General features: G+C 38.9%; 1 protein-coding gene across 23 annotated transcripts in view; it reads left to right on the top strand.

Moving 5' to 3' along the window:
- Positions 1–24,545, top strand: part of DOCK9 (dedicator of cytokinesis 9) — a 340,452-nt gene that overhangs the window by 108,768 nt on the left and 207,139 nt on the right. For 4 of the 23 annotated variants that reach the window (XM_028526778.2, XM_028526776.2, XM_036011406.1 and 1 more), the window contains exon 1: positions 10,848–11,122. The exons of 16 other annotated variants lie outside the window; for them this stretch is intronic. In XM_028526778.2, the coding sequence (XP_028382579.1) occupies positions 10,997–11,122 (126 nt within the window). In that variant the 5' untranslated portion in view covers positions 10,848–10,996. Of the gene's footprint in view, positions 1–10,845; positions 11,123–24,545 lie in introns of those variants that run through there. 3 more of the 23 variants (XM_028526771.2, XM_036011401.1, XM_036011396.1) reach the window with 2 other exon arrangements.

Raw genomic sequence — 24,545 nt, 5'->3', positions numbered from 1 at the left:
GGTCCTGGGCTGTGGTCTTTATCCGTGCCCTGGACAGTGGACATCTAGCCCTGGAGCTTATTGGCTCAGATACCATCTTGGTTGCTTGTGAACTGTTTATGGTCTAGAGTCAGGGCCAGTCATACCTTCAGTTCCTGGAACAATAGCTTTTTACAGGCATTGATTACTAAGCTTATTAGGTGTTACTTAAACTGAATTTTTCTAACTTTTGAGCCCCCCGTCATGTGTAGAAATAAATATACTGCGTATCACAGTGCCTGGTACAGATTAAGTCCATGCTGAGCAGAGCCAAATTGTAGTGTGAAGTGTAAAAAAAAACACACCCAGTAATAATAATTTTTCTAAACCAATAATATAATTCTATCTTTATTTCAAGTTTTGATTTATCATAGCTTTTTTGTTATTATTTTCTTTGAGTATTTCATTAAAGTTTATATTTATCTTGATTGCTGACTTTTAGTACTCTCTTAATTCTGTTCTGGAATTGAGCACCTCACTAACTCCCCACCAGTCCTAGCCCTGGAGGAAGCAGTGCCTGTGCTGTATGTGCATGAAGCTATTGTGTGGATATTATTTTTTAAAATTTCCAGATAGTGACAAGTGGCTTTGAAAGTTAAAAAAAAGAAAGTTTTCTTTAAAGTAGTTTGTGCTTATTAAGAAAAATTTAAAATATATAGATACGTGGAAGCAGGGACAATAAAGCCTATGTTCCTTATTTCAAACACAACCACTATTAATAACTTTATTTCCTATTACCTTTCATTTTAATGTTTTCAGCCCTTAGAAAACTCTCCAGTATTTTTTGTGGCTCCCCTAAAGAGATACACATTCAAAAGGGAGGTAAAATTGTTTGAACTAAAACTTAAGATATTCTGTTTGATTTAATTACCAGGTTTAAGATTAATTTTGGAACATAGCTCCAAAGTATAGTAACTGTGTGAACTTAGGGTAAGCTATTTAATTTATAAGAATACCAATTTTTAGAAGCAAAAATGCCTAATTATAGTGTTATTATATATTTGATTATAATGGTTTAATTGATCTATGTTAAATGTGCATGTCAAGTGCCTAACACATAGTAGGGGCTTCGGAAATGTTTTCAAGTGCCATACCTCAAGTCATTCATTCTCTTCTTTTTCGTCTCCCCTTCTGTGTTGAAATTCCTCTATGACCATTACAATAAAAAAATATATACATACATATTGATTTCAAGATTTGGCAAAGAGTAAATGGAAGTGTGTGCCTGGGGAGTTCCTAAATGCTAATTTTATGTAACATTGGAAACGTCTTTTATTTTGTAATTATTTGACCTATTTTTGAATCAACAGAGGACTGTAAGACCTGGCACCTCTTTGTGGATGGGCCTGTGGAATATTCCTAGCCACTGGTAGTCCAGTTTTCAGAGCTTGATTAAACATCACCCTCTCTTTTAACCACATGTTTTCTGGAAGAATTTTTTCCCCTTGTTTGAGAGGGAAAAGCAGAAGCCCATTGTGTCACATGTATAATACTCTAGAAATGTAACAGAAGTAACATTGGACTGTTCAACAATCTTTAGTAAAGGACTGAAGGTGGCTGCAACTCCTTCACCATCTCTGTCACCAGCTTTGTTTGTTTCTAAGTTACATGATGTGTGTGGTTTGATTTGGTAGGGAAGAGAAGGAAAGCTTTGATGGCCTACTTTGACATTTGCCCTCTCCATCTACCCTGTTTGTATCTCCAGCTCTGGTTACCTTTGTTGTATCATATTTATGAAGAAGGTTATTTAGTTTAGTTACATAGTTTACAGGAACTGGGGGGGGGGCAGGGGAAAGTGTGACTTGTCAGGATGTGTTGCTCAGGAATAACATTTGAGTCCCCTCAAACTCTGGCTTTTTTTCTATTCCTTGGCAGTCTCTTAATTTCACATAGGAAATCAGTCACAATGATCTGGGAAGAAGTGGAAGGCCATCATTTAGGCAGTAGGATGAGAAGTGATACATCATCTTTTGTTGCTGATGTTCATCTTATGGAAGGGACATGATCTAATGCTTTTTAAAAGAGGGGACTTCCCAGTTATTGTTAGGAAACCTGGTATTATTGTAAATGATCTTTGTCTTTTAAGTACAAGCTAAATTAATTCAGAGGTGCTAGTGGAGAGTCCACAACCCCATTTGCCAACTTTCCCCTTGTAGCCTGGGGGTGTTTTCCTTTTTGCAGAAGTAGGTATCCAGCATTTTCCTGCAGGCCTGTCCTCTCTCTTTCCCTGTGTTAGGTAGCTAATGGCCATTAACACTGATACATGGGAGTAGTCAGAGTTGTGTGACCTCTGCCAGCTTGTCCCATGTCTATCATTTATAAATCTAGATGGTTCACTGGTGTTGTGCTTTATAAACACTGATGGGATTTGCTATAAAGTGAAATTTCACATACACAAAGAGATTACAAAAGCCATAAATTTGGAGGGTGGTTATTTGCATTTTTAATTAGGTTTCTTTGAGGGGTGGATATAGGAAGAAGTGGAAAAATGGACATTATTTGTCTTCCAGTTGTAATTGAACAAAGCATTTTTATGTGGAAAGAAGCATTTTAGTGCTTTTTACCAAAGGTTTTGATTGTTTTTTCTCACCAAGCATGTATTCTCTGGATCTTAACCTTAGCAGTGTCATGTCCTGAGGAAAGGTAGAAACTTTATATGAGTTCCCTTTGAGGGCTGGGTCTCTGATAAATCAAACCAATATAAGGCAGTTTCATTATTTTTCTATAAACAAATCTTTATGGATGCCTACTGTGGACACAGTAGATAAAGTACACAAAGTGCCTGCTGGCAGACACCTACCTGCACACACATGCACACACAGTACTTGGTGTGTGGAGGGGGTGATAAAGCATGCTGAGATTGCTTCCAGTTAAGGTTGAAGTGGGTGAGGCAGGCCAGGCTTTGGTGACTCAGTCTGGGAGTTCTGTTTCCTGAGAAAAATCCCAGGCACATTATGTTTTCCTTGGCTGTGTAAATTTCCAATCTCTAAAACAAATAAGTAACACTTCCTGGATGAATTATCATTATTGTGATTAAAAATAAATTTACAGTTTACAGAAAACTCTTGGTGTCTGCAGTGTAAAAGCTCTACATTCAGCTTGAGGGGTCCTGACACTTCAGTAAATTCCCATAAGACATGTTTTTTGAGTACCTATCCTATTTTAGGACCTGGGAGCAGAACAGTGAGCAAATAGACAAAAACCCTTGTCCTCACGGAACTTCTTGGTTTTTTTTTTTAAGTTGTGGTTAGACAGACATTAAACAAGTAAGAAAAATCGCATAGAGAATGCCTACTGGTGATAGAGGCTGTGGAAAAATGGGGCTGTCTCAGGTGGCCATGGGCTGTCTTTACCAAGAAGCTTTTTGAATGTGGCTGCAGACAGTGTTCCTCCACAGAGTGGGACATAGCCATTATTTACTTGGGCTTTGGGGTTGAACAGAATCTAGGTAGGATTATATGGTGGATATTATAATTCATGTTTTCTGGATGTGGGAACTGGGGCCCCCAGAATGGTAAATCCACTGTCCTAAATTCACACAGCCAGTACCAGAGAGCCATCTCTAGAAGTAAAAGGACTCTCCCCATCTTAGTTTCTTCATCTGAAAACAGAGCCTTCTTTAGGGCTTTTCCACTGCTGTCCCAGCACTAGAGCTGTGTAAAATGAGCCTCCTCTGGACACTCTTCTTTACCAATAGAGCATCCTTTAGTTTTTTTTGTCTGCCAGCCTCTCAGCTCTTCCTCTGCTCTTTTGGAAATGAGGATGTGACACATTTTAGAAATATATCCACTTTTAGTCTTTGTATTTTTCTTTTGTGTGTAGTGGGGCAATATGATTTGGAAATGTTTATCATACCATTGAGGTGATTTCTTTTTCCCCAATTGTCAACAGTAAGGGAAGTTTTAATAGTTAATGTTATAGACATATAGTGCTAAGTCCTTCATTTTACAGGACCCAGAAAGGTAGGACTTAGGCGAAGTGACTTTTAAAGTATCACAAAGTTGTTGAGTGGCATGGTGTGGAGGCTAAAACCTCAGTGTGAGCTTTTTCTATGCCACTGTCTGGTAATCCAGTGTTTCCATTTTTCTTACTGTAGGAGTGATAAGTACTTTTGAAGAAAAAACTTTTAGAAAACAAGAGTTTAGAAGAAAATTACTAATAGTCTTATATACCAGAGGTAATCAAGAAGTTACATTTTTTTTGTCTTGTATGTGTGTTTAATTATGGGTGTTTTCTCATTGTCATTAAAAGTCTCAAGACATATACTTTGTATTGGTTATGTTATTTATCCTGTTTTGGGGTTATATGTTATTGGCCTTGGGTTGTCCACTGGGCATTGGGCTTCATGTAATGACCCATTTGCTGATCTGACCATCCATCAACAGAAAGTAGACTACAGGTGTCGACACTGCTGATTGCCATCTAATGGTTATTTATTTACTGGGGTTTGGCGTTTAATTGCTATTATCTCTACTTGGATATATTGAATCTGCAAAAGTGAAGAGTTTTGTATCCCATAACTTTGGGTGGTTCTCCAACTTATCTCTCTGGATCTCAGTTACCTTATTATGTGAATTGAGTCAGATCTTTACTTGGTTCCTTCTCTAAGAACTAGATGATTCCAGAGGCCTCTCAAGAAAATCACAGGCATACAAACATTTGAATGTCATTGTAGAGGGCTCATGGACCCCAAGTTCAGCCTTGGATTCCAGTCTAAGAAACACTAGACCAGATGACAGTATGTTTTCCATTTCTGTGATTATTTGAGGTAAGCATCACACTTTATATCAAAATGTATTTTTTGATATTACTTCTTCCAAGAGACCCCAGGGGTCTGATGTAGAGACCCTCTCTCCTCTCTCACCTCCACCTGTCCCTACATCTATTCTCTATTGTTTTACCCTGTCTCTGCCATAACTATAATATTTATCACTTCACTTCTTATAAGTGTTGGCTCTAATCCTGTCCCGTTCTGTTTTCTGCCTCTCTTGTCTCTTAGGTACAATGTTTTTGTTTTTCTCAGAAGGGAAAATCATTTTCCTGATACCTTTTCTTTGGCCAGCAAGCTGGCCTGTAATAATATACTGTGGAAAATATTTAGTCATGACCTTTTTGCAGTTTTGCATAATAATTTTTACCTATAGTTTTAAATTTTCCCAAAACAAGAGAAAAGGAATAATTTAGATTAGAGCCATATATATGATATTTAAATATATATTTAAGGCTATATTCCAAAATACATGTGATATATGTCTGTATGCTTTATATATTTAAATATACTTTGTATGTACTCTAAAGGCATTTATGAGGCCTGTCTGGAAAAAGTCCAACCATTGTTAATATAAAAAAAAAATGGTTTGTGTGACATCAGTGTAACCTGGCAGCCAAGGAGAGTATGCTGGAATGTGCATGCATGAACAATGGTGACTTCCCTGTACTAGTCAGTGGGGATGGTAGATGCCATTGAATAAATGTGTGTACTCTGTGGCTGTTGCATTCCAAATGACTGAGCTAGTAGAACAATGAATGTGCATCAAATTTTGTGTTAAGCTTAAATATTCCTGAAAGCTTGAACATTGCTGAAACTATTTGGGTGATTCAGAAGGCCGCGGCTATGGACAACTGGTGTTTGGCAGCTTCATCGTGACAGTGTGCCCACTCAAGCATCACATCTTGTACAGTTTTTGACGAAACATCAAATCACCCAGGTGAATCTGCCCCCATACAGCCCAGAAATGGTGCCCTGAAACTTCTGGTTTTTCCAAAAAACTAAAATCCCCTTTGAAAGGGAAGAGATTTCAGACTGTTGATGAAATTCTGGAAAATCTGATGGGATAGCTAATGGTGATTGGGAGAACTGTGTTAGGTCACAAGGTGCCTACTTTGAAGGGGACTGAGGCATCATTGGCCTGTGTACAATGTTTCTTTTATCTTGTGTCTTCTTCAGTAAATGTGTCTGTTATTCATGTCACGTGACTGAATACTTTCTGGACAGACCTCATATATGTACCTTAAACTCCCTTACATATATGAGTATACCTTTAAAGTTAATTGATATATTTCATATTTTTTAAAGATTTATGTATTTATTTTTAGAGAGGGAGGGAGAAAGATAGGGAGAGAAACGTTGATGTGTGGCTGCCTCTTGCACATCCCCAACAGGAGACCATGCTTGCAGCCCAGGCATGTGCCCTGACTAGGAATCGAACCAGTAATCCTTTGGTTTGCAGGCCGGCACTCAATCCGCTGAGCCACACCAGCCATGTGTAATTGATATATATATTTTAAATATGCTTCTGATATACCAAGAACCCCTAATAGGTGGGTAAAAAAATTCCATTATGTTGAGATATTTATTCTCTGTGTGGTTATTCCGTGTATAATTATTAGCTACAGCAAAATGCAGTTTCAAATTTTGTGTAATTCGTTGCTGAATTACACAAGTTTATTTGTATTTCTTCAGTTGTATTGTTTCCAAGAATACGTTTGTCTCAAAAAATGACTAGCAAGTTATTCAGTTTAATATTTTCTTGGCTGGGAGAAAGGAACATTTTAATTAATAGTAAATGATCCTTTGGGTTTCAGTTTACAAACAGTTTAATGCTTCTGCCTTAATTTGGGCCATTAACAAATGAAAATATTTGTATATTTTTACAGCTACTAAATTAACTTACAAGCTAAAGATAACCAACCAGTGACATGAAATGGGCATAAGCATTAAGTTCAGGAAATATGTTTTGAGCACTTGGAGTACTAAAGACACTGGATACTCAAATGTGGTGAAAATATAGTCCCTGCCCTTATGAATTTACAATCTCACCAAAGAATGTGACATGTATAAATTTAATAAAAGACGGATTGTGAAAAGCTCCAAAAGAGAGGTAAATAAAAGTTTAACAGAAGAGGAGCTAATTGATTCTGGCTAGGAGGATCAAGGGATTTCATAGAGCAGGATGCTGTTGAAACTGGACTTTGAGTCACACATAGGGTGTCCTCTGGGTGAGAGGGTCCTTCAACTTCTTGCTTTTCAGAATGTGATGGAACTTCATTGTACAGTGGGAGGGCAGCGATAATGGGGGCTTTTGAGCCTAAAGTTTGCCTTCCTTATAGTAAAAAAATTTCCCTTAGAAAATCCTCTAAGTTTCTCATAATGTTTTTATAGTTTTGTGTACCTAACCTCTAAAATAATGTGCATGCATATTAAAATCTGAGAACTGAAACCTGTATACAGAAGCATTCATTCCATCCCGAGGTATTCCTATTTCCCCACAGAAATTACTCCACTCTGTTTTGAGAGTGAAACTCTATACCCTTAATACGTGTTCATAGATATGTTTGTTATTGTAAGAATTAAATAAGTTAATGTGTGAAAGAACTTGAGGTTGCTATGTCGTAGGAGCTCAGTAGATGTTAGTGGATTTGAGTCCATAGGTCTAGCATATGCATATATGTTATTCTTTGAAATGGTGGAAACCTTGGCCACCTGTTTCCTGTCCTAAGATTGTATTTCTCCTTGTGGCTGCTGTGACACAAGATGTCATTTTTCTTGTCCTCAGACACTGATCTCATAAACTCCGTAGAGAAACCACACATCCTTCTTAGAGGTTTAGGTTCTGGAGTTAAATGCTATCCAATGTGATTCTCCTTGCTGGTCAGGTTTCTAAAGTGTTGGTCTTTTCTAAGTGAGCATAGTATAACAAGGACATCTTACATTGCCTGAGAAGTTATGTAGTGGGAAGGCTCACAATAGTACCTCCGTTCATCTAGGTTGTGAGAATTTCCTTCCTCCATAAGTTGGACCCATTTGAAGGTGCTGTCAGAATTGCTCTCCTGTCTTCTGAATTTAAGTATAATGCTCTGAGTTGGTGATGAGAAAGCTGTGTGAATTTGGCTGCTGCATTTCCTTCCTATAAATATGTTGAGAACTTTGTCTAGTACATTAATCAGTTCTCCTTTCGTATAAGTCTCTGTGTCAGAAACTCTAAAAATTTTACTTGCCTTACAGCTTGATATGTTTGATGATATGAATTGTGGAACTGATCATGTTTGCCTTTCTCTCCTGGCTATCTGGAAGCTCAAAGCCAAATCAAAGTTTTTTCCTTGATTACAAAGGAAATATAAATTCACTGCTAAAATTTTGAAAAATACAGAACAACTTGAAGAAGATGACTGGCTCATGGCATGAGCACGGGGGTTTCAAGATGGCTGAAGGCAGTTGTCATAGTTGAACTGCAAAGAGGGAAAAGCAGTTGATTTTAAATAGCCAAAGCACTTTGTAGTGTGTTGCTAGAACATATTACAAAATCACCTTTGAAATAGCAGTTGGTGGAATTGTTATTTTAGAGCACAACATCTAAAGTCCTGAATTCAGGACTAAGATAAACTTCTTCAGACTGTGATAACAACATCAACAATAACAGCGATTACTATTAAATGAACCAGGCACTATGCTATGCCATTTTTATGTTTTTACTCTTTTCACTAAATTATCTTGATGGGATTAAACCCAGATGCTGCCTTTATTTTTAGTTGTTGATCAGTAGCTTTTACATATTTGTGATTTTTAGCAGTTGGCATAGATGGAATAGACAGCTGGTTCAGCACAGTATCATGGGTTAAATATATGTACACTGGATCCATATTGCCACTGCTTGCAGTGTGACCTTCTTCACATACATAAAATCTCTGTGCATCTGTTTTCTCGTCTGTGAAATGGGAATAATCGTGTTACCCACTTTATAGGGTTGTTTTGAAGATTAAAAAAATTATCTCTTCAGGGCTTGGAACACAGTGGGCACTCTAGTTTCATAAAATACACAACCCACATTCCTTCTCATTATCTAGAGAATATCAGGGTACTTCTTTGATCCAACAAATAGGATAGCATTCTCTCTAAGTCCAGAACTTCTGGTGGCTTTAATGATGATGGGGATATGAGGAAGAATTGGGCTATTCAGAACTTCTCAAGCCATTTCAAAAAGGTTTTTGAGTTGTTGGTTATACTGTATTTTCCCTAAGGCTTAGTTTGTCTGTTTAGTGCCTGTGGCTTAACCCTTTCTTGCCTCTTCTGATTTATAGAACATTTCTAAGTGTTGATATAACTGTCTTTCAAATATTTACTTATGTAACTGAGGCTTTTTGTTTTTTTTTCCTACCCTCTTTTAACTTACAAAGATAGAGTTTTAAGTTCATAGATCATATTATTGAAACACAAATTTGTGTTTCAAATTTGAAACACAAATTTGGTGAGTTTATATTTACCTTGGAAGATTACCCAAGGATAATTATGTAGTGTAAAAAAATTATTATAGAAACTACTAATTTTTTAAAAGATTTTATTTATTTATTTTTAGAGAGGGAAGGGAGGGATATAGAGAGACAGAGAGAAACATCAATGTGCGGTTGCTGGGTGTCATGGCCTGCAACCCAGGCATGTACCCTGGCTGGGAATCGAACCTGCGGCACTTTGGTTTGCAGCCCGCACTCAATCCACTGAGCTACGCCAGCCAGGGTGAAACTACTAATTTTTTAAATTAGAGACTTGTTCAACGCTTGTGACTCATTACACAATTGATATCCACACTGAGAAGAATTGCTGGTATTGGAGTGATAGAGGTCCTGGTAGAAAGGAGAATAGGTGGACATTGGGTGCCATCTCAGCTCCCTCATTCCCCATCCCCCTCCCCCCCCAGCCCTCCCAGCCAGTTACTTTGCCTGGAAAGTGGGAGACTTGTACTATATGATAGTTTATAGATTTCCCTGGGTAGTGTACCTTATGGCACCTGTTGTTGCTAAATGATACCCATTTCCATTGTTTGTTTACTACTATACTTCTATTACCTACTATAACTAAATCCTCCCTGATTTCAAGAAAATGAGCAGAGTAACTAACTGGGAGAAGCACTGCAGCAGCCCAGGAAGTACAGATTAATATTTAACCCCATCTTAATGTCCATTTCTATGTAATTTTAAAATAAATCCCTTAACACTTCTGTTTTAGTTTTCCCTAAGAGATAATTTTAAAATGATTTAAAAACTGTTATTGTGAGGAACTAATAAAAATAGGCTTTTGGGAAAACATATTTTGGGTGCCATCCCCATTGAACCATGGGATGGTGACTCAGCTACTTTGCTGTGCTTTGCGTAAATCTCTATTAATTATGCTAATCTGTCACTTATGCTGTCTATTCATCTTGCCTTCCCAACCAGCCCTGACACTGCTTGAAAGGAGAGACAGACACTCTGATTATTAATGGACTTAAAGTAACCTTCTGTTTAATAAGAACATTTACCATGATATGTGGTTTCCCATGAAACTGTTTGATGACTTTGTTTTGCCAGTATAAAATAACACATAAGCTAAGTTTTGTGTGTAGGTAGAAACTTTCTTTACACCTGCCACCATGAGGTGAAGGCTCTGGAATCCCTTGCTGATTTCTCTTGCTGGCATTGATCATCAGCCAGCCACTGGTGAAAGAAAAGCATCCAAAAACTAAGAATTTTAGAGTATCTAGATGACCCAGCTGTCTTTGCAGTTCCACAAGCTTCAGATTTGAAGTAATTACTTCAAATAATTGTGAAGGAGTTTAACTGTGTCTGGTTTTCTTTTAAACACTGCACTATTTTGATTTGTGCCCATCTGGCCCACCCTGCCTGGAGCAGACACAATGAGGCCCGTCTTTATCAGAGAGGCAGTACACTGTGTATTGTACAGTTCAGGATTTGTTTTCCTTTGGCCCGTGAGAGGGACCCACCCATTTTGTGAGCGGTAGTGACACCCCTGAAGGCTGGCCCTGGCCAGCATGCCCTCCCACCCTGACAAGCTTGCAGACCCAGCCAGTGGGGCTGACCACTTGTGCCTTGGAAGCCAGCTAGCTTCCTTTCCTTCCTCTGGCCACTGGCATGCGTGTGTCTTGCAAAGCCAGTGTCCAACAGCTGTCCAAGTTGCAGACTTTCTGACTTGCATTTTCAGCCAAGAATGCAGGCTGATAAATACAGGACAAGTAGTAGAAGTATCAAAAAGGAGCTGGTGATCGAGTCCCCCATGCAGCGCAAGGATGCATCTCAGGGAGAAGTGGAAGCAGAGAGCACACAGCCAATGCTGGTAAGGGGCACATCCACAGTAATTCTTTTGTCTTCCCCACACAGTGCTTATAATTGTGTGCGTGCTTCGTGCCTTCTTGTCCTCTGTTGGATTTTAAAACTTGCTCTGCCTGTCTCTTGAGAACTCTCTCTCTCTCTTTTCCTGTAGATTGTCTTCGGTTCCACTTTGATTTTCTTTGTGAGGAAAGATATGTTAACTTTTTGTGGGTAAGCGTGGTTTCCAGGAGGCTTCTTTGTATAATACAACCATATATTGTTCAAAATTATGTCCCACTTAGCTGCAGTGTTGCCAAATGTACACCCAGGGAAGAATGTTTTAATTGCTTTCTATAGGGTTGAAAAAGATGTCCTTTGCAAAATTAAAATATTTTTACATTATGCATTTATGTTATTGTGAAAATGAGGAAGATGACATTGGGGGCTTTTAAGGAACATAACTGTTAGGAACATAACATGTGGTCTTACTCATTTTAACACGTTTGCCTTGAACAAAGTAAGAAATAACCTGTATTTTGAACCAATTGATAGAAATATTTCTGTTCTTAACATTAGCTCTACTCATAGCAGTTTGATACATTTAAGTGCTTCAGCAGACTTCATAAGGGAGGAATGTGAAGAACGGTTGTATTGTTAGGATCAGTGAGTAGTTTGTACTGTCTCAGAGTTTATTTAGTACAATAAAGTCACATAATTTTAAAAAAATAAACTACATAAAATCACCAACAGACACTGCAAAGGGGACAGTTGAGCTTTTCAAATGAGCTGTTAAAGGGATTCTTAAACTAGTACTTAGTGATTTTATATAGTGATATTTTTTTAAGTAGAGGTCTAATTGACATTATTACAAAGTGTTTGGTTAATTAACTTAATTTTCAACTAATATCTTTAACAATCTGAACTTAAACTTCCCCATAATGGTTTAATTTGAATTAAACTGCTTTCCTCTGACGTGAGACTGCCTTGTATTGTACTGACTTCACCATTATGTTGCAAACCATGAACTGAGAAAGTCAGTAATGTATGATGGGCCTTTGCATTGCAGGCTTTCATTAGAGAGATTTAGGCCTCTATCCTGGAATATTGTTTAGAGGTGCTATTCATTATCTTGGAATTCTTTCTGGTAGCACAATAGTTCATTTATCTATTGAGTAGCGTGACCTGCTTATGTGCTGAATAGATTTAATTGGAGGAAATTGTGTGGTGTGGGTTCCTTTGTGAATCTTCTTCAAAATCTTTTGTCAGTGATTCTTCAGATGTGTAGAAATATTTGTCCAGATGATTACACTATAGAAAGGTGCTGTGTGATTTTTTAGTTCCACAAGTGACTTAGTTTATCTTTCTAGTGCTCAAAAACAAACAAACAAACAACAACAACAAAAACCAGCCCCTCATATCTCAGTTATTTGTTTAGATCAAATCTCACTCCAGGCACTTCCATAGAGAGGTTTTTTACCACTGTAATGGATGAGGCTGTGCTGGCTGCAGCTGTAAGTTCAGGGCTCAGGAGCTTTTGGCAGTGTGGAAAGCTCTGCTTCTGTAATAAGCAAGATACAAAGAACTAATATCAGATAAGAGAAGCAAAGGTATTTAAGTAGGGCCTCTGCCCAAGGGCAGACCTCCTTATCTGTGATTATCAATGCCTGTAGCAAAATGAGAATTCAAGAAACTGCTTGGAGTAAAACCTTTTTCCAGGATAGTTTTCAAAAAGTATGCCCACACAGCCATGAGATCTATTTTTTGTAGTGCTTTTCGTTATGTCAGTAGCTCACATGCTCACTGAGAATTCCCAAGTCTACAATGTTTATTTATTTTATTTTTATTGATGAGAGAGAGAGAAAGAGAGAAATATCGACTTGTTGTTCCACTTATTTATGCACTCATTGGTTGATTCTTGTATGTGCTCCCCCGGGGGTTGGAACCCACAACTTTGGCATATGGGGACAACACTGTAATCAACTGAGCTACCTGGTGAGGGCTATAACATTTAAATGTAACAACTTTATTCAAGACATAGCACTTTGAAATTAAGTTGTGCTGGTTTTAGTTATGTACATAATCACTCCTTGGGGGGAAATATTATATAGTTTTAGAAAGCATAAAAGTAATTAATGCATATAATAAGAAATATAAGTAGTATAGAGAGGTGGAAAAATAAAGTGCCCTTACCTTTATTCTCCAAAAGTGCCCTCTATTAATTACATGGTGTATATACTTCCAGATTTTCTCCTGTGCAGATAAAAATATAACACTGTGTGTGTGTTTGGAAAATATGCTAATACTATAGATTTCCACATTAATTTTCTCTCAGAACATATCAATAACATCTTTCTTTGTCACTATATATAGATTTATGACATTCTTTTTAATGGTTGTATATTGCTCCAGTTTATGGCTATATCATAATTCAATGGTTATTCAATTTGATTCTAATTCTTGACAATTATTATAATGTACAGTCACTGAAAAATGACTGTGTGGGCTGTGAATGACTGACAGCAAATGTACTAGTAAATATAGCTTATAGCACTTACACAAATCAGAAGAAGTACTTGTTCTATAAAACTTCTATTAGAAGTCTCCCCCAGGCACTCATTGGTGATGATGTTTTTTTCTTCTTTGTTAAGACAGAGGTTAAGGTTGCTTTTAGCAGTGGCTGCTTGTTCAGTGCAAGGTGAAGTCATTGAGCGTTTCTAAGAGAAGAATGTGTTTGGATATTATAAAGTTTCAGAGGCTACAGTATTCAACTTACAGGCACCTATGTAGGTGTTTTTCTTTCATTGTGACTGTAAGCGGGGGAGGAAGTACGTGTTGAAACTTCCCTGTTCCTATCTAGGCTCACTGCCAAGCCCATTGAAAAATGCCTTTGTGGGCTGTGAGTGACTAATAGGGGAACAATCAGGATATTCTTGATGGCTACAAGTTAGTTACCCTGCTTACATTTGAATCCCTATTTTTGCCTCAAACAACCCCGCCCCCCCCCCCCCCCCCCCCCCCCCCCCGCCCCCCCCCCCCCCCCCCCCCCCCCCCCCCCCCCCCCCCCCCCCCCCCCCCCCCCCCGGCCCAACTCTAAAGTAATTCCTGGAAATAATTTATTGTAATTGTTACTGCCCAACAGTTTAGAAGAAAAGGGTGTGGCCTCAAAGAGTAGAAATGGTTGGAGATGTGTCATTTGTGTTGTCCTTTCACTGAGTTACTTTTAGAAGGCAGGCAAAGACTGCAGCACAGGTCTTATGTGGGGAATTTTGAAGGTTGAAGGATGTGAAGATAGAAGAGAACTAAATTTTCATATGTTAGATGTACTCATTAGGTAGTGTTTGAAAAGTTTCTTTTAAGAGACACCTTTTCTATTTATGTTATTTTCTGGGATCTTCAAGTGTTAAAAAACAAATCTGAGTTCTTATTTTGATGTTTGAATGAACAGATGATTAGTTAACTGACTACATGAGAAGGCAGCATGTGTGCCAATGTGTTGCAGATAGGATGAGGAGACTGGGCCTCCGGTTGGACAAGTCAGTGCATTGTCTGAGAAAAGCTTTTCTCTCCCTGAAGTTCTCTTTACTTTAGAAATAGCAGAAGTGAATTAAGACAGAAACCTTGAAGTATAAGCTTATGGGCAATGATTATGCTGTTCCTAGTATCCAATCATCATCAGCTCCAGAAAGGACACATCCTTCATTTTTGAGCACCTAAAACAAGCCTACCCTGACTTTACAGAAGGCATGGGGTCCCCTGAATATTCATATGAACAGGTTGCATGAATGAGGTCCCCAGAGTTACACACATATTTTGTGGACTGGTTGGTGGAGGGAACCTTTGGAGAGTGCATGCTTCACTAGCATCAGGGTGAATTTAATAACTTTGCCAGTATGGAAAACTATCGTAGAGAAGGGGGCTTCTATAGCTTGTGTCACCATCTCATCATTGCAATACTGAGCTGCTCTTGCCTTCTGGGTTTCTTGCTTGTATAGAACACGAAAATCCACCTGGCTCCTGTGTGTTTCTTTGCTCATGAATGTCATCAACGTGGAGGCAGAATGTCTGGTCATTATTTTTTATAACAAAGTAATGCCAATTGTTTTTCTTTTGGGGGGGGGCGCATAATAATAAAATGGGAAAAAATATATAGTGACGTGATCTGTGTGCCAGACACTGTTTTAAGCCTGTTAAATACGTAAAATGAGAAGCATGTACTAATAATCTCTAAGGTCTCCTTTGGGGCTAATGTTTTAGGGTTGTTAGTGTTGATCCCAGAATAACCTGTGATGGAGTCAAGTCAAGACTCTGGAATTTTAGTTTTAGATTCTAAGTTAGTTTATCCAAAATCACTTGAATTTTGGAGTTGTAGCTGCTGCAAAACGGGATATTGACTTTTCATCCAATGTAAATGAGTAACACAGGTGAAATGCATTGACCAAGCTGGAAATAAATAAAAATGGCAGCAAAATTTGAAGTTAGGAGGGAATATTACACAAGAGAGACAAGAAACCCTGGCTTGAGCCTACAAATAACATTTCACTATGAGTATAATTTTGGAACCGAAAAAGCTTGGAAATTATAGTTTATCCTCAACTTTCCAGAAGATTGAAATATCCCTGTAAGGTAATATAGCTAGTCCTACATTTCTCCTAGAGTGACATTTTGTTTTGAAGCTTTAGAAGTTTTTAGTGTTTGATTTCCAGACAAATATATGTGCCACTTACCGGCAGGTCTTTGAGGGCTTTGCCAGGTTCTTGGGGAGGAGCCGGTCTGTAGTTCTCTTTTGGGATCTCCTTGCTCTTGAGAGTTGTCACAACCAAGGGAGAAGCAGAAGCGTGTGGTGCAAAGGGGACCTGCATTCTGTGTATTTTAAACACTATTTGACATTTCTAAGCCAAGATTATGTTTCTACAAGATGGAGATAGTAGTAGTGTCTGCCCTCTAGACACCTTATCTCCAAAAGTTATCTGGATTGCCTGGGTCAACTTACTGCATTCAGTCTTTCCTTATTCTAAGCTATACTTTAACATGCTGCTTGGCTGGGTTTTTTTTTTGTTATTTTTTTTCAAAACACAGGTAGATTTACTAACTTTCCTGCTTAAATGTGTTCTTCTCTGTGCAGAGAAGGCAAAGTATGGCCCTTAGAGGCTGTCCCTGAACTTATTTGCTGACCTCATCTCTGCCATTTCCCAAATTCATTCTGTCCTGGGCCCTGTATTTTTCCATTGGGGATGCTTCCACACCTGGGCACTGCTCCTCCTTTGTCTAGTATGTGCTTCACTGCCCGACCATTTCCTTTTATCCTTTGATTCTCAGCTCACATATCAGCTCCTCCAAGAAGCCTTTTTAGAGCCTGTCCCTGCATTTCCCCATAGACTGTGTATTCCTGTGGCCCACCATGGCATTGTTATTCTAGTATGTTAAGTAATTATGTATCTCTGCCTCACTTAACTGGAGGGGGTTACATATGCCTAGCAGGAACCATTGTTTTTTGGTCGTTTTTTCAATTACAGTTGACATTAAATATTTTATATTAGTTTCAGGTGTAAAGCATGGTCGTTAGACATTTATATAACTTAGAAGGTGATCCCCCTGATATGTCCAGTATCTACCTGGCATCATACATAGTTATTACAGTATTATTGACTATATTTCCTATGTTGTACTTATATCCTTTTCTTTGTATTCCATCTCTGACAAAATGCCAAAGCTACTGCACCCCTCCTGTTTTTTGTTTGTTTTTTACTTTTTTTTGTTTGTTTTTGTTTTTCTACAACCTTTGCAGAATATATTGATAAAAATGGGTTGCAGAAAGGGCTTCAAGGAAAGACTGGATCTGAGGATGACTCTTTTACTCTTTTTTCTTTGGCCTTCAAACATTTAGCCTCCAATATCTAAATGTGATGAATTGCCAAAAACAAGTAAAAAAGAATGCATCTAAAGGAACCTACTTGACTAAATATTATGTGGGTATTGTGCCACCAAACTGTGCTTCTATTTTTTAACCTAAATTAAAATATTAGCTGATATTTTATGTGAGTACTTGAGTACAAAAGCGCAAACTTAGGTGACCAAAGTCAGAAGCCTTCTCTCTCTTCCTCGTAGCCAGCATCCCTTCTGTTATCAGAACCACTTTTTCCTTGTCAGCCACACCTGAAACCATAACATCACCTTTGGTGGTTGTGGTACACTTGGAGACATCATTGTGTGACTTTATTGTGTGAGGCTAGGTTTTCCTTGCAAAGATTGTCATATCCTTGAAATATTTATTGGTAAAGCAAATTAAGTACTACCTAATGGCATTCATATGTATTCCAGCATTCAAACCTGGTTCTTCAGGAAGATTTAGTATTTTGCGATATTTTTAATATTCTTGAGACAGAAAATAAGTCTCCTTCAGGAAGGGATTCTGCCTTTTCTTTTCCTTGGTAAGGTCATGGAGCCTGGGCAGTTTAATGTGGCTTACATTCACAGATATCAGAGCTGGGCAGAGAGCAGGGTCTCAGACTTAGGGTCTCCTTGTGGTGTGTTGGCTGAAGCATCATAGCATGGAGTGGTTTTAGTTCTTATACAAAGGGAAATGGAGGGATTGGGGAGGCATTTCCTGTCCAAGAACTCTGAGATTCCATCATGCTTATTGCCATTAGGTTATGGGAAGGGTCCTTAGTTGGAACCAGGAGATCCAAGCCAAGGACCCTTCATTAATTCATATAACCCCTTAATTAATTAATGAGTTGATATAATCCACATAATCCCTCTGAATTTCAGTTTTCTCATCTATGAAATGGTGATGATACAACCGTAGAATTTGGGGGAAGTTTAAGGAGATAATGTGTGTGTGATCCAGCAAAGTCATATGTATGTTACACTGGCTAAAATTCTCTTTATGTCTGAATGACCTAACTATGTATGATCCCCATGACCACCATTTGTTGAGTTTCTGCCTTTTAAAGGTACTATATATTGAAATCCTTTAATAACCCTATGCTGATGATAAGAGAAATTACTTCTTCCTACCTGTAGATGTGGATATAGAGATTTAATAACTTGTCCCAAGGCCACATAGCCAATAATCAGTGGAGTCAGGATTTTTTGAAAATATTTTTAATATGAAATTCTCAAACATACACAAAAGTAGATTAGTAGAGTGGTTCTCAGCTTGAGTGAATACCAGAATCAGCTGGTGGCTTTGTTAAACCCAAATTGCTTGTCCTCATCACCAGAATTTCTGATTCAGTAGGTCTTGGGTAAATTTGCATTTCTAACAAGTTCCAGGTGATGCTGATGTTGCTGGTCTAGGACCACACTTTAAGAAACCCAGAGCTGGTATTATGAACCCCCATCTACCTGTTATCACCTCCAACAATAGTAAACATTTTTGGCACTGGGACTAAATGCTCTGTACATCTGCCTATAACTGGTCTCTGAAATGTCTTCTTGGTCATGAAGTATATAGAATATATGTTATAAATATTCCACCCCCCACCATCACTATCTTCAAATAAGTAGCTTAAGTAAACTGTATTGAAATCTGACTAAATCTGGCTTATATAGCTTTTTAACTTAATTACTTGACCTTCTCATTTCAGAGTTCCAAAAATACTTTTATGGGCATAGGAAGAATTAAGAATTTCAGGCCATAACGTTACAATTGTGGCAGGGGTAGGGATGATTATTGGCTGGAAAAGAATCTGTAGCATACATTTAAGATGGAATTATTTATACAACTACTATGGTGCATCTTTTTTTTTTTTCTTTCTCATGTGAAAAAAATGGCAGGCAGAATTGGAAGCTGGGATGGTTATATGTATGGGAGACACACACCAAGCCCACCCCTCAGCTTCTCCATCTGTTATCTCTCTCTTCTCCTTATATCCTTCTTTGTCTCTCTTAGCCCTTGCCTGTGCCAGGATAGATGACACTTCAGGTACTGTCTTTGCAAGGGCAGTTGCACCATTCCATTCAGCTTTCTGCTCGTGTGCTCCATGGGCAATGACAAAGTCCCCTAGATCCCTATCATGCCTTTCTTTCTTCATTGACATTCTCTGCAGCATCCCCATTGAGCACAGCTGACTTAATGCAAGCATTTTTGTGGGTTTTGGTAATTGGTACTATCTTTATTATTACCTTAAGTTCCATTATTATGTTTCTCTTACATCATTTTCTAGATGCTATTGATTTGACAATTTTTCATACATTTTTTAATTCTGTTCATTTAGTAATAGGATAATAATTTTGGAAGACCACAGTTATTTATAAAACTGACAAATACAAAACTGCAGACTATTTTCCTCCTATCAAATTGATTGATTTTGAGTGTTCAAGTTTTGGTAATGCTGCCAAGCCAATAAATAAAATCTTCATTCAGTGACAAGTTCTCAAATTTGAGTGCTTAAATGTGGTATAAAAACATCTTATCTATGTTTACAACATTTACAAAAGTATGATTTTTTTAAATCTAACATACTTGTTAGATTAACAAGTATGTTATTCTTGGTGTTGGTCTCGTCTGAGGACTAACCCCATATTTGCATAACCCCACATTTCAATTTAAGAAATATATTTAGATGTTTGAAGTTTGGTAGTTTTTATGCATTCTTCTAAACATTCTCCAGTTCATTCACTGTTGTGGTTTAATGCTCAGGTTTGAGTCTGCTTCTCAGTGCAAGCTTAGACGAGGTTCTCTTCAGCTTTTTTATATCATGTGCTTATGTACATTGGCAATGAAAATGCAAGAATTAAAATATAGAGGCCAAGAGGAAGAGCATGGGCCTGGATCCTGACCTGGGATCCAGGCCCAGCCTTGCAGCAACTCCTCCTGGAACCCGAGGCAGTCACTTAACTCCCACACTCCCTAGTTTCCCTGTCTGTGAGATGAGAAGGCTAGACCAGATAATCTCAGGTTCTAATATTTGCAAAACTGTAGTTCTAATGTTACTGAACCTCTAGCTCCTTTTAAATAAGCATGATTCTAAAGAGCTGCCAAGACCATTGTTGCTATACACACTAATGAACAATCTGGAGAAGGAATGGGATTATATTTTATCAGGATCTCTTAAGTTTTAATGTGTTGGGTTGAGAGAAGAAGAATGTGTCCATTTCATGGTGATAGGAAGTCATTTTTCACGACTGGAGTGTGGTACAGGACTTTCATCTTCAGTCCCCTTCTTGGCTGTACCAGTTTGCTGGCTTCCTTAGGGCCCTTAACATACATAGCCCATCTGCCTCTCTGGCCTCATCTTTCACCACAGGCTATAGGCCAGGGGTGGCTTGGAGACATGTGGCATCCCAGGTGAGCCAAACATTGGTACTCCCTGAAACTCCCTGCTACTCAAATTGTTTATTATTTTAGATGAGAAACCAAAAGCTGCTTAGAGCAGAGGTTCAGTGGAACCCCTTGTACAGAGCCATTCCTTTCTGGCTCCAGAGAAACTAAGGCCCTATGGTTAACCACCCATTGTCAAGCATGTCCATCTCAGAGTCCTGCTGCTCATCTCAGGTAGCTTATTCATGTATTCTTTGCAGTCACATAGAATATCCTTGCAGATGGGAGTTCTCATAAATGTGATTTTCTCTCTTGCATTGGATTTCCAGTGATGCTGTAGTACCCCTAGTGACTGTGTCCCAAGCTCTTGGCCTGCCACTACCCTGCGCCCTTTATGAAACTCTGCCCAGCTTTTGTGAGCTGCTTGCTGCTTTCTGAACTCATGGTGCTCAGAGGAATATTTATCCTGAAGCTAGTGAAGCTTCAGTTTCAGTTTCAGGATCCCTTCCAAGACCCTGGGAGAGATTCTAGCCACTTTATATTCATAATTTTATATTTTTAACACCCTCTCCCCCCCATCACAGGCCCCACAAAATCTGTAAGTGTGCTGCCTGGCATATCCATTTTCTTTGCAAGGAATTTCCAATCCACTCTGAATCCTGGCTAACTCATTCATCTCTTAGATTCAACTCTAACAATCTCCATAAAGTACACCATGGTGCTGGGTTTTGTCTCTCATCTAACACACTTATTGAGTCCCTGTCCTAAGCCAGGTGCTTTCCTAGGTGCTGGAAGGTAGTGAATAAAATAGAGAAATCTTTGCTTTTGTAGAGCTTGTAATCCAGTTGGGAGAAGTCAGGTTCATTCTGGTGGGTCAGGTACCTCTCATGGAGTCCTTATTGCTCGCAGTCATTCTACTCTAATTGTTCACACATCTGTTTCCAGTCTGTATTGTGAGCTTTCTGGGGTGGGGGCTGTGTCCTTTTCACCTTGGTGTCCCAAAGACCTGGTATAGTTTGCATGGACAGGCTCAGTAAAATTCTGAAGAAAAGGAAACATAATTGCTAATAACATTTGCATGTGAGGAAGGGAGGCAGCTGTTAATTTCTTGGGCCCACTCTAATTATAGGAAAATAAAGATTCTTCCTTCAAATTTGACAACTTCAGGAAGTTCTTCGTAGGTGTATGTAGTGAGAGTTACCATATTTTGCTGTGTATAACACATACTTTTTTGCCCAAATTTTTGAGGGAAAAATAATGATGTGTGTTATACATAGGTAAAATGATCACATACCATAGGTATAATAATCCCGTGTATAATGAGCACAAAAACGTGGGTGCTCATTGTACATAGGAGTGCCTTATACGTGGTAAAATGTGGTATGTACAAGAGAGTAGTTCGGGAAGGCTTGTGGGGTCACACTGATTATCTGGCTCCAGAATCCCCTTCCTTCTTATTGCAAACTTGTTGTCCTTCTCCCCAGCAACAGTACTAGCAGCATTGAGAGGTGTACCATTTTGAAAATGGACCACGTTCCATGAAAGGTTTTTAATCTCAGCTGATCAAGTAGCTTCCATAGCCATGAAGACAAATCAAAGAAGTCCTAAATTCTTCATAAGCAGAAATGATCAATGTCTCATTTCTTATAATAGAATGCTTCAAGAGTTGCCATTTCCTTAGTATACTATTTCAAGAAGTGGCATCTGGGGTTTTAGCTGGTGTTGACATTTAATTAATTATCAGAGATAGTACTTCTGTCCATTATGGAGGCACAGGTAGGTACACTTTGCTTCCTCACATAACCTAAATAAGGATGACAACCAATTTAAAAACGAAAAACAACCAGAACTTCCAGAAAATTGAACTGTTTGAAAGTCTGACAACCAAGGAGTTAAAGAAGAAACATTCAACAAGACTGATAGCCTGGGTGGAGATGGGCAGCTGGGGTGGAGAGGACACGTGACAAGGTGGTGGCTGGCAGACCAGCAGGTCCCACATTCGAGTGCAGATAAACTGGGAGGAAAAACTGGGGAGCAAAATAGACCATGCATCCCAGGGTTCCAGCACAAGAAAAGACAGCCTCAAAACCTCTGGCTGTAAAAATCTGTTGGGGTTATGGTGGCAGGAGAAACTCCCAGTTTTACATGAAAGTCTGTTGGAGGGAACCACAGGGTCCTAGAATGTACACGAACCCACCCACCTGGGAATTAGTGCCTGAAAGGGCACAATTCGCTTGTGGGTAGTGGGGGAAGTAACTGAAAGTGAAGCAAGAGCCAAGCAAGCAGCATTGCTCTCTCTCTGACCTATCTCCCACCACAGTGCCACGCCGTTCCTTACAACATAAAAGGTGTGCCAAGACAAAGAAATATGGCCCAAAAGAAAGAACAGATAAAAATCCCAGAAAAGGAATTAAGTGATGAGGAGATAGCTAACCTATCAGGTGCAGAGTTCAAAACACTGGTAATCAGGATGCTCACAGAAATGACTGAGCTCAGTCACAAAATGAAGAAGTGAAGGCTATATAAAGTAAAATAAAATAAAATATATAGGGAACCAACAGTGAAGGGAAGGAAACCAGGACTCAAATCAATGATTTGAAACAGAAGGAAGAAATAAACATTCAACTGGAACAGAATGAAGAAACAAGAATTCAAAAAAAAAATGAGGAAAGGCTTAGGAACCTCTGGGACTTTAAACGTTCCACTATCCAAATCATAGCGGTGCCAGAAGGAGAAGAAGAAGAGCAAGAAATTGAAAACTTATTTGAATAAATAATGAAAGAAAACTACCCCAGTCTGGCAAAGGAAGTAGACATGCAAGTCCAGGAAGCTCAGAGAGTCCCAAAGAAGTTGGATCCAAGGAGGAACACACCAAGGCACATCATAATTACATTACCCAAGATGAAGAGAAGGAGAGAATCTTAAAAGCAGCAAGAGAAAAGGAGACAGTTACCTACAAAGGAGTTCGCATAAGGCTATCAGCTGACTTCTCAGAAGAAACCTTACAGGCAAGAAGGGACTGGAAAGAAGTATTCCAAGTCATGAAAGGCAAGGACCTACATCCAAGATGACTCTATCCAGGAAAGTTTTATTTAGAATGGAATGGCAGCTAAAGTGCTTCCCAGATAAGGTCACGTTAAAGTAGTTCATCATCACCAAGCCCTTATTTTATGAAATGCTAAAGAGACTTATCTAAGAAAAAGAAGATGATCAAAACTATGAACAGTAAATGACAACAAACTCACAACTATCAACTACTAAACCTAAATAAATGAAAACAAAAACAATTTGAGCAGACAGCTAGAACAGGAAGAGAGTCACAGAGGTAGAGATCAAATGGAGGGTTATCAGTGGGGAAGGAGAGGGTGGAGAATGGTGGAAAAGGTACAGGGAGTAAGAAGCAGAATTGGTAGGCACAAAATAGACAGGGGGAGGTTAAGAACAGCATAGAAATGGAGAAGCCAAAGAACTTGTATGTACAACCCATGAACATGAGCTAAGGTGGGGGGGATGTTGGAGGAGGGGTGTGCAGGGAGCAGGAGCATAAAGGGGAGAAAACTTGGGACAACTGTAATAGCATAATCAATAAAATATACTTAGAAAAGGAAAAAGTAAATTATCAGAGACAAAAAGGCAATAAATGACTAGAAAGATCACAGGACGCTGTGTCTGAAGGAAGAGCAATAGAATCAGTAAGCCTTTTTGCCTAGCCCTTCCCATTGTTTCTCAGCTTCATATGTGTTTGGCCAAAATTGAACTCATTTGTGATTTGACACGTTTCAGCTCTGTTGGATTCCTGAGGAATCTCATTTTCCTGGCAAAGAGAAGATTTCCTGGTTTCTGATTGCCTGTGAATCTGGAATTTCAATTTATATGGCTGTTTAGCAGCCAGATCCACGGCAGTAAATGCTGTAGGAAGGGAGTTCAGAGATCCTCAAAGGAAGGCTAATGGGAAGGGATGTGGATTGTGCTCTTAGGCACCTGTGAGGCCCTCATGATCACTGGAGATTTGCTGTGGTGCCTGCTGCTTTCTCTAGTAGGTGGGGGCTAGTGCAGCCTCAGTATCATTGGCTAATCTGTGCACATGTTGTACATTGAGGTTGATCTCCTTCTCCCCAGCATTCTGATCATATAGCCCTGGCCTGTGGGTCTCCTCCAAGGAAACCAAGATTTTGATTCTGTT

The sequence above is a fragment of the Phyllostomus discolor genome, chromosome 11, assembly GCF_004126475.2.
Source record: "Phyllostomus discolor isolate MPI-MPIP mPhyDis1 chromosome 11, mPhyDis1.pri.v3, whole genome shotgun sequence".
Classification (NCBI taxonomy): domain Eukaryota; kingdom Metazoa; phylum Chordata; class Mammalia; order Chiroptera; family Phyllostomidae; genus Phyllostomus; species Phyllostomus discolor.
The sequence above is the reverse complement of the archived record's forward strand: the minus strand, read 5'-3'. Positions and strand labels throughout refer to the sequence as shown.